The 12,840-nt window shown below is 31.1% G+C and overlaps 1 protein-coding gene and 1 long non-coding RNA gene across 2 annotated transcripts; one reads left to right on the top strand and one right to left on the bottom strand.

Moving 5' to 3' along the window:
* Positions 1–1,959: 1,959 nt before the first annotated feature.
* Positions 1,960–3,554, top strand: LOC102623878 (NAC domain-containing protein 90). The gene is made up of 3 exons (XM_015533259.3): positions 1,960–2,184; positions 2,422–2,714; positions 2,828–3,554. Exons 1-3 carry the CDS (start codon positions 2,103–2,105, stop codon positions 3,203–3,205), a joined length of 753 nt encoding a protein of 250 aa, XP_015388745.1. The 5' UTR covers positions 1,960–2,102; the 3' UTR covers positions 3,206–3,554.
* Positions 3,555–4,785: 1,231 nt separating this feature from the next.
* LOC127899213 (uncharacterized) lies at positions 4,786–8,118 on the bottom strand. The gene is made up of 3 exons (XR_008051172.1): positions 8,022–8,118; positions 6,296–6,329; positions 4,786–4,843 (listed from the first exon to the last, which is right to left on the bottom strand). It is a non-coding gene; the product is annotated as an uncharacterized LOC127899213 (long non-coding RNA).
* Between the last annotated feature and the right edge of the window lie 4,722 nt (positions 8,119–12,840).

Genomic DNA, 12,840 nt, shown 5'->3' with positions numbered 1-12,840 from the left:
TTTTTTTTATAAAAAATTTGTATGATTTAACAAAAAAATCATGTTAATTGCACTTAGATGTAATTTTTTTTATAATTTTTCTATTTAAAAAATAAAAAATAATTGAGTAGGGGCAAAAATATATTTTGTAACTAATTTTAGGGATAGAAATGTCATTTTGTAGTTATTATAGGGGTGTAAATATCATTTTGTAATTAATTCTAGGGTCAAAAATGTCATCTTATAATTAATTTATTGTTCCCGTTAAATTACGATAAAGTTAACGGATTGTCACTTGCTAAAGTATTTTTTAAAAATGTATTACTTGTTTATAATTTATCAAAAGATCTGTCACTCAGAGTAATTAACCCAAATTTTACATTTACTATTTAAGTTAAATTACAATTGCTATTTAAACCCCTGTACTCCTGTGAATTTGTCAATATGTCCCATAAATTGAAGTTGTGAGACCCTTGAATTACACTAATTCTTGATTCTTGAATTGACTCCGTAAACTGGATCAACATCGCTCTCCTCTGACGATCTCGATCGGCAGCGATGACGTCACAAGATGTATAAAAGTTTAATAGCCAAACGTAATTTTTGCTTTCAAGTGGGGCCTCACTTGCAAAGAAAATTGACGTGTAACTTTTACGCGGATATGAAAAGAAAAGGTAAGCAGATTATTTTTATTTTTCATGTGAATAAGATTCACACTCATGCTGCAAAACAAGTGACATCACAGCTCCGCGTTCCTGGATCAGATTCCGGATTTGAGAAAGACATCACTGAAGCGATCAAATGGCCCCCCCCCTTCGCGTCCGATCACGCGACCGAGTCGCCTTTTTCTTTCGTTAGCCCTTATCGAGGGAAATTGAATTACGTGTTATTCATCGCAATAACCTTTTTAACCCTCCCTCTCTCTCATAATAGATAATTAAAAATAATAATAACCCACTACTTAAAATATTTTTTATTTTAAAAAATATAATTAATTCTTTCATTTTATATAATAATAGTAGAACGAATATTTTCAGTAATAAAATTCATGAAGAATCATTTTTAGAATTGGATGAGATAAGTGATAGTTTGGTTGTTTATATAGGAAACAATAAATTTAATAATATTGATAATGAGTCTATTACATAACATTTTTAAAATATAAAATATGTAGAGACTAATTATAAATGTATTAACAAATATTTTATATATTCAAAATTTTAATTTTTTATATTTTACTATTATCTAATTTAATCCCCAATAAATTATTTTTATAAATCCACCATTGCATCTACTCATCCTTCAATAATCATAATTTACTACTTGAATTTGGTGATCTTAGTATTTACTAGCACTCATCTTATACATTAAAAAAAAAAAAAGGATACAATAAATTGTTTTGAAAACTTTTGAAGGATTATCTACCACTCATAGGGTGCCACCTTGTTAGTGACGAATCTTTTAAGATACAATCTTACATTACACTTAAAATTAAAAAAAAAAAACCATTAAAACCCCCCGCGTAGCCGTAAAGCGGAGGCCAGCAGTTGCACGTGTCTTGACAAATATCCCCATTAACCACCACTTAATTCCCTGTAGCCGGATGTATGATTCCTAGTTTCCAATATATCCAATATATCCGATCAATTCATATCGAGCGCGGCATTTTATCGGCGCTGCTTTTTCACGTCACTTTCGTCAAACAATCTTTGAAGGCAAAAAGTTGATAGAAGAAATTCGATTGGCGAGACAAGAAGGTGCATGAAAAGAAACCCTGGGTTGGCAACACAGGGGACCAAAAAAATTAAAAGGTCGGGGCAGAGGCAGAGCTGACTGGTTCAATAAGGGGATTATTTTTTTTTAACATAAAATGGAGTTTTAATTTCACGACAACAACAAGAAGCATTATCGCACTTTTTGTTTTCGATAACCGCGTGGAAGTTTCCCACCAATAGCACGCCTCAAAAGGCAAAAATTTTCTCGTTTTACTCGGCAAACTTTCACTCGCATTTCTTTTCCTTAGATCCTATATATATAACAATGAACTCAAACAAGCAAAGCACAAGAAGAAGAGATATAAGAACAAAGGGAAAAAAAAAAAAAAAACACTAAAATACAAGACAATGGAGGAACTCCCACCTGGTTATCGTTTCTTTCCAACAGAAGAGGAGTTGGTTTCCTTCTATTTAATCAACAAGCTTGAAGGTAAGAGGCAAGAGCTGCATCGCGTCATCCCCGTCATTCGACTCTACGAGATAGAGCCGTGGCACCTCCCAAGTACTGCATTAATTCTTTTACTTTACCTGCTCATTTTCCATATATGAATGCATGTAAAATTACATGGCTTACATATATAACAAGCATTCAAGTTGCATGGATTGTGGATAGAATATATGTATATATAGCAAGTTGTTTTACCTTTTTTGTACGTGCTGCATGCAGAGCTATGCGGAGAGAAATGTCAAGGAGACACCGAGCAATGGTTTTTCTTCACGCCGAGACAAGAGAGGGAAGAACGGGGCGGGAGACCGAGCAGAACCACTGCTTCTGGGTATTGGAAGGCCACAGGCTCACCGAGCTATGTATATTCATCCGATAACCGGGTGATCGGGGTAAAGAAGACGATGGTTTTCTATAAGGGTAAGGCTCCGACTGGGAGAAAAACCAAATGGAAGATGCATGAGTATAGAGCCATTGAAGGAGCATCCAATCCATCCAGAGCTGTCATTCCTAAGGTAATTAAAATATGAATTTTATAGTAACATCAAATTTTTATTCACAATTCAGAAATGGTGGCGTACCTTCCATTTTCTAACTCTTGCTTCTTTCACCCCATTCTTGAATGTAGTTGAGGCATGAATTCAGCCTGTGCCGAATCTATGTGAAATCCGAAAGCTTTCGAGCATTTGATAGACGCCCGCTGGAAGCAGCACCGAGAGAGGAACAACCTCATGGTGGTGGGGCTACAACATCTGCACCAAACAACATAATGGTTTGTGGTAATGGATCCAACACATCTTTTCAAGACGCCATAATGTTTGATGGTGATGTGGCTACAACATCTGCTCAGAACAACATAATGGGGCCAAGAGCAAGCTCGCCCGAAACTTCATACTCCGGAGAAGACCACTCTGATTACCCAGAGACTAACTTAGACAACAACTGGAACATTGTTGCTGATCCTCAGCCACCTCTATGGGATTGGGAGCAGCTGAATTGGCCGTGAGTGAAGCCATGGCCTGCGGCTCCACCATGCAGCCTCATTACATGAAGTCTAATGCTTGTCCCAAGTGAAAAGGGACATGTATGACAGTGTTTTACCTTCAAAAGTAGCATAGATAATTTTTTCTCATCAAGAGGTCATGAATGTAATAAAGCCATAAGTAAAATATTTAATGGCATGTAAAATAGAATTGTTAATTAAGAAACGTAAACTAGGAGCTGGTTCTACAAAAGTCAATGAAGAGACCAAATAGGGGATTGGTCATACTAAGTTGTGGACGTCAATTTGCCACATTGATGTAATCAATTTCCAGATGACAGATTAATTTAGAGAATTTTACTTAATTAATTCAGCTTTGAGGTATCACCTTCACCGAATTTCCAACCCTTTGAATATTTGTCTTTGTAGAATTCAATAGCTAAGGTTGAAAATCGGAAATTAAGGACAATGCAAAGATGAACAAGTAAATAATTAAAAAGAATATCCTGTGCCAATATGAAATAGTTACAATGGGAATAGCAAATAGTACGAAGAAAAATATAAGTTCTGCACATCCAAAATGAAAAAAATAGCTAAGAAATTTATTCACTTCATCTCTAGAATAGAGCAATGTAAACGAAAGCCCAACCTCCCACCGGCATAAAAAAAATAAAAATCTACAAGAGAAGACTACAAACTGAAAAATTAAAATGAGAAAAAAAATGCTTTGGTCAATTTCAATCATAGTAAGAAGGTTGATAAATAGTTGAAAAGAATTTGGACTAATTTCCAAATTGAATTCTTGACTATGTTAAGAGTTAACCCTTTATGATCAAGGCCAGTGGTCAGAGGCATGACAAATGAACCTTAATAGTTTCTGTATATGCAAAATCATCAAAATCATCTTAAAAGCTGCAGGATTAGAAAAGCAAGATTCTCTGGCTTGTACAATGGTGAGAGACTGGTAAATGAAAGTAAGTTAAAGCCTGTGCCAAGCATGGTCAAGGGAACCTGATAAAAGATCATGATACATACCCATCAAGAAACAAGCAAAATAGCTGTTCAATGGGTGTTATGCCAAAGGAACTTTGTAGCTGTCGTTGAGCCATTTTGTTACAGAAAAATGGCCGGGAAAAAAGGGGAAAAAATGCCAAATTATATTAACTTGGTTTACTCAGCATCTTTCATCTGACGTTAGAGTCTATATACATGCAAAAAAGATCTTCTTCATCTTGGTTGAGAGGGCACAACTCTGTCTTAGTTTGATGGGTACAGGTTGTATAGTCACGGATATCACTAGATAGAGTCTTACAAGTGTGCAAAGTGAGAATGGTTGATGCAAGAAAGTAGCTTATTTTCGAAAGTAGCATAGACAATTTTTTTGCAGGGGTGGGGTCACGACTAGCAATAAACCAGATTTGAGATATTGATGGTATGTTAAATAGAGTTGTTTGTTAAGAAATTTGATATTCATTTTAAAGAAATAACGAAAGGAACCTACTGAGAGAGTAGCTAAATGAAGAACATCATTTTTCCATATTGATATGATCAGTTTCAAGATGACCTATTGAGAAAATTTGACTTGATTTCAGCGTGGAGATGTCACCTTATTTCCAGCATGTTGACCTCCACTTTTAGAATTCAGAAGCTGAAGTTGAAAACCTGGAAATTAAGGGAAAAAGAAATAAAAAAGAGACAAAAGAAGACATATTCGACAATATAAAATGCTACAACGAGGAAAATAATGAAGTATTGAGAAAAATGTAAGTTACAAAAATCCAAAACAAGCCAATTTAAATATTAAAAAATAAAAAATAAAACAAGGGAGTTGGGTGAAGAAGAACAGGACTGGGAAACAGAAAGCACAGTAGTCAAACTATGTGCAGTTGACATGTTATAAAGAGTGTTTGATGAAGAATATGGGTTAATTTCCAAATTGCATTTTTGACTTCAAAGATTATTAAGAATTTAAACTTCAAGATTGTTTTACAATCATCACAATCTTTGTTAAGCCTCTTACAACTGACAACCAGGACAATAGTCAAAAGTACAACAGATGAACTTTAGTTGTTTTTTTGTATTTGCTAAATCAGCATCCGTTGTCTAAGAAGCTGCATGGCCCGAATAACAAGATATTTTAGCTTCTACAACTTTGAGAGGATTGGCGATGAAAATGAGTTAAGCTTGTGCTAAGCATAGTCAAAAGAAGCTGATTAATGATCATGATTCAACCGTACCAATAAAGAAGAGCTCCCTATAACAATATAGTTGTTCAATACACTATAAAATGTACCTGGTGTTTTGTCATTATCATCAAAAGAAATGAATCCAGAAAGAGAACAAGATTTCCAAATTATAGCATGGCTGATGCAGTGCATGTAGCTTAAGATACAGATCATCTGACATTGAAGTCCTAAAATAATAGGGTTCAAGCAGGACACCCAAAAGGAAGTCTCAATCGTGGTTGAGAAGGGCATGACTCAGTTTAATAGGTGCATAGCGTTCAGTTACCTATATTAGAGTCTTGCTAGTGGACACAGCAAAGTAGCTAAGCAGCCAATATAAAAATGTTAAGAAGAAATCTATAACCCCTCCAACCAAATAATCTTATTTCAGATGAACTAGACAGGCCACTGTCAGAATTTGAATTATTTTCTTCACAACTTGAGGGTAGAAAACAGATATTTCTGAGCTATTAATTATTAGCTCATAGTTGTGCCTGCATACACATGAAGTTGTTAATTATGATCTAACAAGCTACAAAAGTCCGCATCAGAGCTTTAAAAGCTCAAATGTAGGAGATCCAACAACACTAGTGGCCGAACAGTCCTCAAAAGTAGTTGAACTGATAATAAAATGCAAGCAGTAACCAAATTTGCTTACAGAGAATGATGAACAGAATCAATTATGTTCACAGAGTATAGTGTGAAAGAATCAATTATAGAGTAATTAAGTTATGTGATGAAAGGATTGCATGATCTGGGTGCATCTTATGATGTAAGGCATCAATGCCTTACTGAGATCAAAGATAGCCAGAAAAGGGGAAAAAAATTCCAGATAAATGGCATAATTTAGACAAGTGGCAGAATATGGTTTAATTATGACATACATTACCTTGGATTAGCTTTATCAATCTATTTCCACGCACCTGTTCGTGGAGGAACAATAGAAGTAGAATGAAATTTAGAGGACAGCTATTTGTGTTAAAACCATATTAAAACCAAATGCAGACAATTCAGCCTATGTCTATGAGTACATTAGTAGTTGCTCCATACTATATTGTGACTGGTCAACTTTTATGATCAATGCCAGCAATGAAGCTACAAACATGGTGAGGAAGAGATTGGTTTGAACCAGATAAAAAATGCAACAACCACCTATCTCTCTCTCTCTGGAATCCTTTTTTTTTTGTCTTATTCTGAGTGCTTGGACTCATTTTGAACAAATAAAGTGCTGTAGATAAATAGCTTTCTCATGCTAGAATTAAGCATCAGTACATTAGTTCCGCACAATATATATTAAAATCTTTTACAGTTATGGTTAAGCATTTAAACCTTCATACTGGAAGCACACCAGTATCTCCATGCTAAGGTCCAGCCGCAGTTTCTAAACTATCACATCTGAGTACATATTCCAGTTGCGCTAGCATTACCTCAATCTTGCAAATGAATCTTGTGAGAGCCAAGATTGACATTTTTTGGCTCAGTCATTGGACGCTGAACCCCTCCAATGGGCTTTTCTATGTTTCTTAGGCTGAGTGCACAGAACCAATACCAACAGCTTCTTCCATAAGGATTCCATTAACTCCGAAGTGTCCTAAGATGCAGTTTGTGACAGAGTCTATACACATAAATATTTTGCAAACCGAATGCCAACTGTGTGCCTGAAAATTATACTACATGCACTGGTAGCGTAGCCCTGAATTTTATATGAAACAGTCATTGAGCTTATGAAGCTTTTACAGAGTCATTGGCTTGTACCGAATCTGTTTAGGATGCCAAGAGAAAACTGAAGGCAAAACCTTCGTAAGGATTACACATATTCTAAAACAGATGACAGATTTCTCAACTCTAAAATAAAAATACAAAGCTATATAAACTAGGCAAAGGAAATGACGGAAGCATTCTATGCAATTCACTTCCTGGCAATACCGTTAGTCTGCTATATCCTATTACTTGTTTGTGGTCAAATAGCATCCATAAATACATTCATTTCCCAACCACCTCTCGTTCAAAGGTCATTTCCCTTTCTCGTCCATAAGTATTTCCGTGAATTGAAGACATCACTTAATTAATTACATGTCTTTATGATTATGATCATGGAAAAGCAAACCACAGGTTACATCCATTTCTAAAGCAGATTACCCAAAAAATTCGTATCGTTTTGAAAAAAGTTCTTAATTCATTAGTCTCTACACATGACTAGCCAACAGGCCATAGAAGACTAAACTCTACGGTACCTGAAAAGCAAAGAAGTTAAAGCAAGTCAACGTCGGCCAAATCCCACTACCAGCTTACCAATTCAACGCCGGTCCCCAGCTTTCAGTTACATTGCACTATAATTCAACTATAATTATGTCCATTTTCAGCTCAAATCAATTAACAACCAAAAAAGACAAAATAACAGAAAATAATTATAAAAAAAAAAGCAATTATGCAGAATCTGCCATTCATTTCTCTCATCATTTCTATGGACCATTCCGTACAAAAACAAATGAACTGAGTTAGATATATATTCACTGAGCGAGAAGAAATAAATCGACAACGATGCAGATTTTATTTTGATTTTAAGAAATAAAACAAGTAAATTGCTAAATGCGAGTAAAAAAAAAAAAAAGTACCTTTCTGCTTTTAACTGTTGCGTTGACTCTGTGTCAATGGGAAGAATACAAATACAAATACAAATAGGAAACAAAGAGAGTGGAGTGAGCCCCGACGACTTAACGAACTGGCAAAAGTGATGACTGTGCACTCGCGCCTTAACAGAATTTCATGTGACAACACAGTTGAATGTGGACACGTGTTTTCTTGTTATAGGTTAGACCAAATGTGGAAATTGTGTATTTGTTTGATTTATTATTATACTGAAACATTATATGTATACTCATTTTAGTTTTTTAATATCTATATTAAGTAAGAATAACATTATTGAAAATAAAAATTCATTGTATAATAAACCAAAAGAAAAGAATACACAAGAAAAAAAAAGTAAAGAAAAAAATATTACACTGTATTAAAATTTAATTTTTTTTGGCACAATGACTTTTCAGATAAGCATGTTTCACCTGTGATACGTTTCACCTTTAATCTTAATTACAAAATTATTGTCATGTATTTATTATGTATTGATTATATAGAATAAAAATATTATCATATATTTATTATTTTGTTAATTTATAGACTAACAAAGAAAAAGCGTTCAAACCTAATGGCAGAATATTTTCATCGTCACCTATGTAAATGGGATTCGAACACAAGACTTTTTATGTTTAGGAAATTATCCACTGTCCATCCATTTTTTCATCATTTTTCAAAAATACAAAAATCTTTTTTTTTTTACAGCACTCCACCGAAAGTTAATATTTTTTTATTAGTCCACTCTTGTTATAATCCCGTTAGAACTTTGCTGGCATTATAAGGGTAAAATTATCATTTCACAACGACATAGTAGTGGAAAGGTGCAAAACAATATAACTTCAAGTAGAATTCAGCTAAAAAAAATTTGGAATTTTGTATTTTTGAAAAAAAAAAGTGGTCAGTGGATAATTTATCTTTTACATTTGAGGGTAAAAAAATTATTTATATAATATTCTGTTAGTTTTCTTAACGGTTTCCAAACAGAAGTAAAAAAGTAAAAAGAAATATAATTTCATGTAGATTCTAGTAAAAAAAAAAATTTGTATGGCAAATAGATACTCTATACTGTACGTGTCGTTTAGGCATTACAAATTACAAATTGATTACAAACATGCTTTTGAGTACACTTCCTATTTTTAGCATGCAGTATCCAAACATGCTTTTGAGTTTTGAGACAATCGACCGTCGCTCTAATTTTTAAATCACAAAATACTTTTCCCGCTTTTGATCTCGAGTTACCTTTTTTTCAAAAAAGAACAAAATTGGGAAAGAAATAAATCAAATTTGACGGCGATGAAAAGAGTATCTTGTTCCTCAAAAGGGGTAATCTTATCCTTGCTTAAAGCTTATTTGGCCGTCCGTCAGTATTAAAAAAGATTATTTTTTAACGCAGAATCCTTTTGTGATAAGATTCCGTTTTAATAATAAATTAATAATGATAGATAACTTGAAAATAGTTTGAAATGCCGATTCAACTCTAATGTATTTGGTATAGGCCGTATTTGAAAGATTATGATTGAAATGTTATAAACATTTTATTTTTTAAATTTTGATAAAAATAACGATCGAAAAGTTTTAAAAAAAATTATGTATTTCATAAGTTTTTTTATTATAGGAGTAGAGTCTAAAAATAGACAGGGAGTTCTTTTTATGAATAAGCTTATCAAATAAGCTGTGTACATTTTTTTAAATTCTTATTATAATCTTAGATAACTTTTTTTTTAATCTAAAATTAGATTGTATCTAAAATACAAAAATTTGATGATACATTTATTTTTTTCTAATATTTGAATAAAGTGATATTTTATTTAGTTATAAATAAAAATACTTTTAAAATGGTTATTTGATATTTATGTCCTTGTAAATAAAAAGATTACATCTTATAGTTTAGAAAATAGGTATATTTAATAAAGATATTTTAAAATATAATCTTTATTTTCATTCAAACTTTTTTTATTCAAATAAAAATCACAAAAGTTTATTTTTTATATTTAGATGTAAACATTTGAAAATCAAAGATAAGTTAAAAAAATCTTAAATTAATAAAATTTCAGAGTTCAGATGTTTAACAAACAAACTCTTTAATATTTTCAAAAAAAAATAATCATATCTTGTTTTTCAAGGACTTTAATAAATATTAAAAGATAATTTAAGCTTATGTTTGTCTCGATCATTACATAACAAAATAATATTTTAATAATAAAACTTACTAACTGCAACTACAACAACACACTTTATCAAATTATAAATTAATTTTTTAATTAACAACTCATTTTGATCGTACTTAAAAATAATATATTTCACTTCCTACTGTAATCCAAATTATCCTTAATTAATTTTATTATTAATCATTGACATATAATTACGATTCATTTGATTGACGTATAAGATGTTTTGTCGACCAGCAAATTTCCCCCCCCAAAAAAAACTACTTGTAGCATTACATTTTTTATACTTCATTAAAAGGTCAAAGAAACTGGAAAGCTGACAGAACCAACTCGTACAAGACAAGGCTGCCAGCATGTCACCAAGTGGAAAACCGGAAATATAACAAATTAACTAATCACGAGAGGGGTTAAGCAGTAAAATAATGGATTTTTTTTTTTTCACAATATTGGTTTATTGATTTGTTATATGACGTTACACTATAATAAACTACTATTCATTCGTATAATTATTTATTTACGATTTGTCTTTCAGACGATAATTTACCCCCAAGTCATGTTTACATTACTTTAAATAAGATATAATTACATTACTTTTAAATAAGATATAATCCTGTGTGAATATAATATTATCCTTCAAATATTTTATTTATTAATTCGTTGTTACTAGAACCAGCTATCATAAAGTTAGTAGGGCTAGATTGACTGAAGTCAATTATAATATAGTTTAACTATCTGTGTCTAAGAAGAATAAATATATTACTCTCGAATCGAGAATACATTATTGAGGTGAGAACCATGCAATTAAAGATTTATTTTCTTATGATGTATTTTTCAGTTAAACAAATATCGCTCGAATATTAGGGAAGCTAAAAAATTTAAATCGTACTTTATAAATTTAATAGATTTAATGTAAATTAATCACAATAATTATCTTATTTGTAAATTTTAGTAATCTTTTAATTGTATTATCGGTAAAAAAAAAATATTCTTTATGATATAATTTTAGAAATTTAAAGAATATATATATTCGAAATAAACGTTTACCTTTATATTGCGTTTACATTTTGGATTGGAGTGAAAATCCTGAGGAGTGGGAATCCTGAGATTATGAGTGTGAAGTGAGAGTGGGAGTATGTTGTTTACTTACACTGGAATGAGAGCATAGAATTGAGAGTAAATGATTTTAAATTATAGTTTTATCTTTATTTAAATAATTATAGTTTTTAATTACAAAATTAATAAAAAATAGATTTGAAAAATAAAATTTTTTATTTTATTATATTTGTAAATTAATAATAATTATTAATATGCTTAATTATATAAATATTTTTTATTAAATTTAATTTTAATTATGTAAATAAAAAATTATTATTAAGAGCAACACAAATGAAACATTATTATTAATAATATAATACAAAATTAATATTTTCTCATAATAAAATATTTATTATTATTAATTACTAATATTAAATAAATATAATACTATTATTTTTAAATAAATATAATAATATTATATTTTCAAATAAAAAGACTATATAGTAATATTATTAATTCTCTATGAGTATAATAATATTATTTTTAAGTAATTTTAACTTAGAATCAATATAAATTATTATTTTTAATAAGTATAATTTATAAAATAATATAATAATATTATTTAAATAAATATGATATTATTTTATTTTATTAAATATTATTTATTTTATTTGATTAAATATAAGGATAAAAATAGAAGAGGGGGGAGTGGATTCCCACTCCCACCTCCCCCAATGGGAGTGGGAATTCCACTCCCCACTCCATAAAAAGGTGAGTCCCACGGAGTGAAATTCCCACTCTCCCTTTAAAATTAATAAGTAAACATTGGAGTGGAAGGAATCCAGACTTCTCACTTCTCACTCTCACTCTAATAAGTAAACACTACCTTAATGGTAAGTAACAACCTTATTAAGAATTAGTAGTAAGTTTAAATTTTAATGGATAAAGATTAGTATGTTATATTTATGAGTGAGGTGACACTAGTATGTTATGTATATGAGTGAGGTCACATCACTTTTTCCTATCTTTAAATTCCTTTAATATGGATTGGTATTGTTCAATATTATATATAAAAATTCCTCCAACCTCTTAAAAGTAAAGGTAACAAATTTTTTAATTTGAAGAGATAAAACATTCCTTTCACAAAAAAACAAAAAAAGGAAAAAGAAAAAGAAGAAAGATAAAACATTTAAAATAATTTTAGACTCAACAATATCTGGCGGAGATTCCAAATTTACCCCAACGGCAGTAGGCGGGAACACACGTGCACGACACTTATAGTCCGAGAGTCAGGCAAGTAGGTAACATAAACAAAGTAACAAGTGCCAATCCTTTTTTTTTTTAAAAGTCAAAAAAAAAAAAAAAGTGCCAATCCTTTTTAGAGGGGGAAAAAGAAAAAAAAAGAAGGAAAAAAATCAAAAGCACGGCGGAACGTGTTCAACATGTAAACCCAATCCACGTCACCATAAAATAATTTTTTTTTTAAAAAAAGTTAACGTAATCCGAAATCCACAGCCGCCTCTGCCTCTTTATTTGAAAAAATATATATATATTAATTGATAATTAAATTAAATATAATCATATTTATTAAGTTGTATAT

The sequence above is a fragment of the Citrus sinensis genome, chromosome 8, assembly GCF_022201045.2.
Source record: "Citrus sinensis cultivar Valencia sweet orange chromosome 8, DVS_A1.0, whole genome shotgun sequence".
Lineage (NCBI taxonomy): Eukaryota > Viridiplantae > Streptophyta > Magnoliopsida > Sapindales > Rutaceae > Citrus > Citrus sinensis.
Note: the sequence above shows the minus strand (reverse complement) of the source record. Positions and strands in the feature narration are given on the sequence as shown.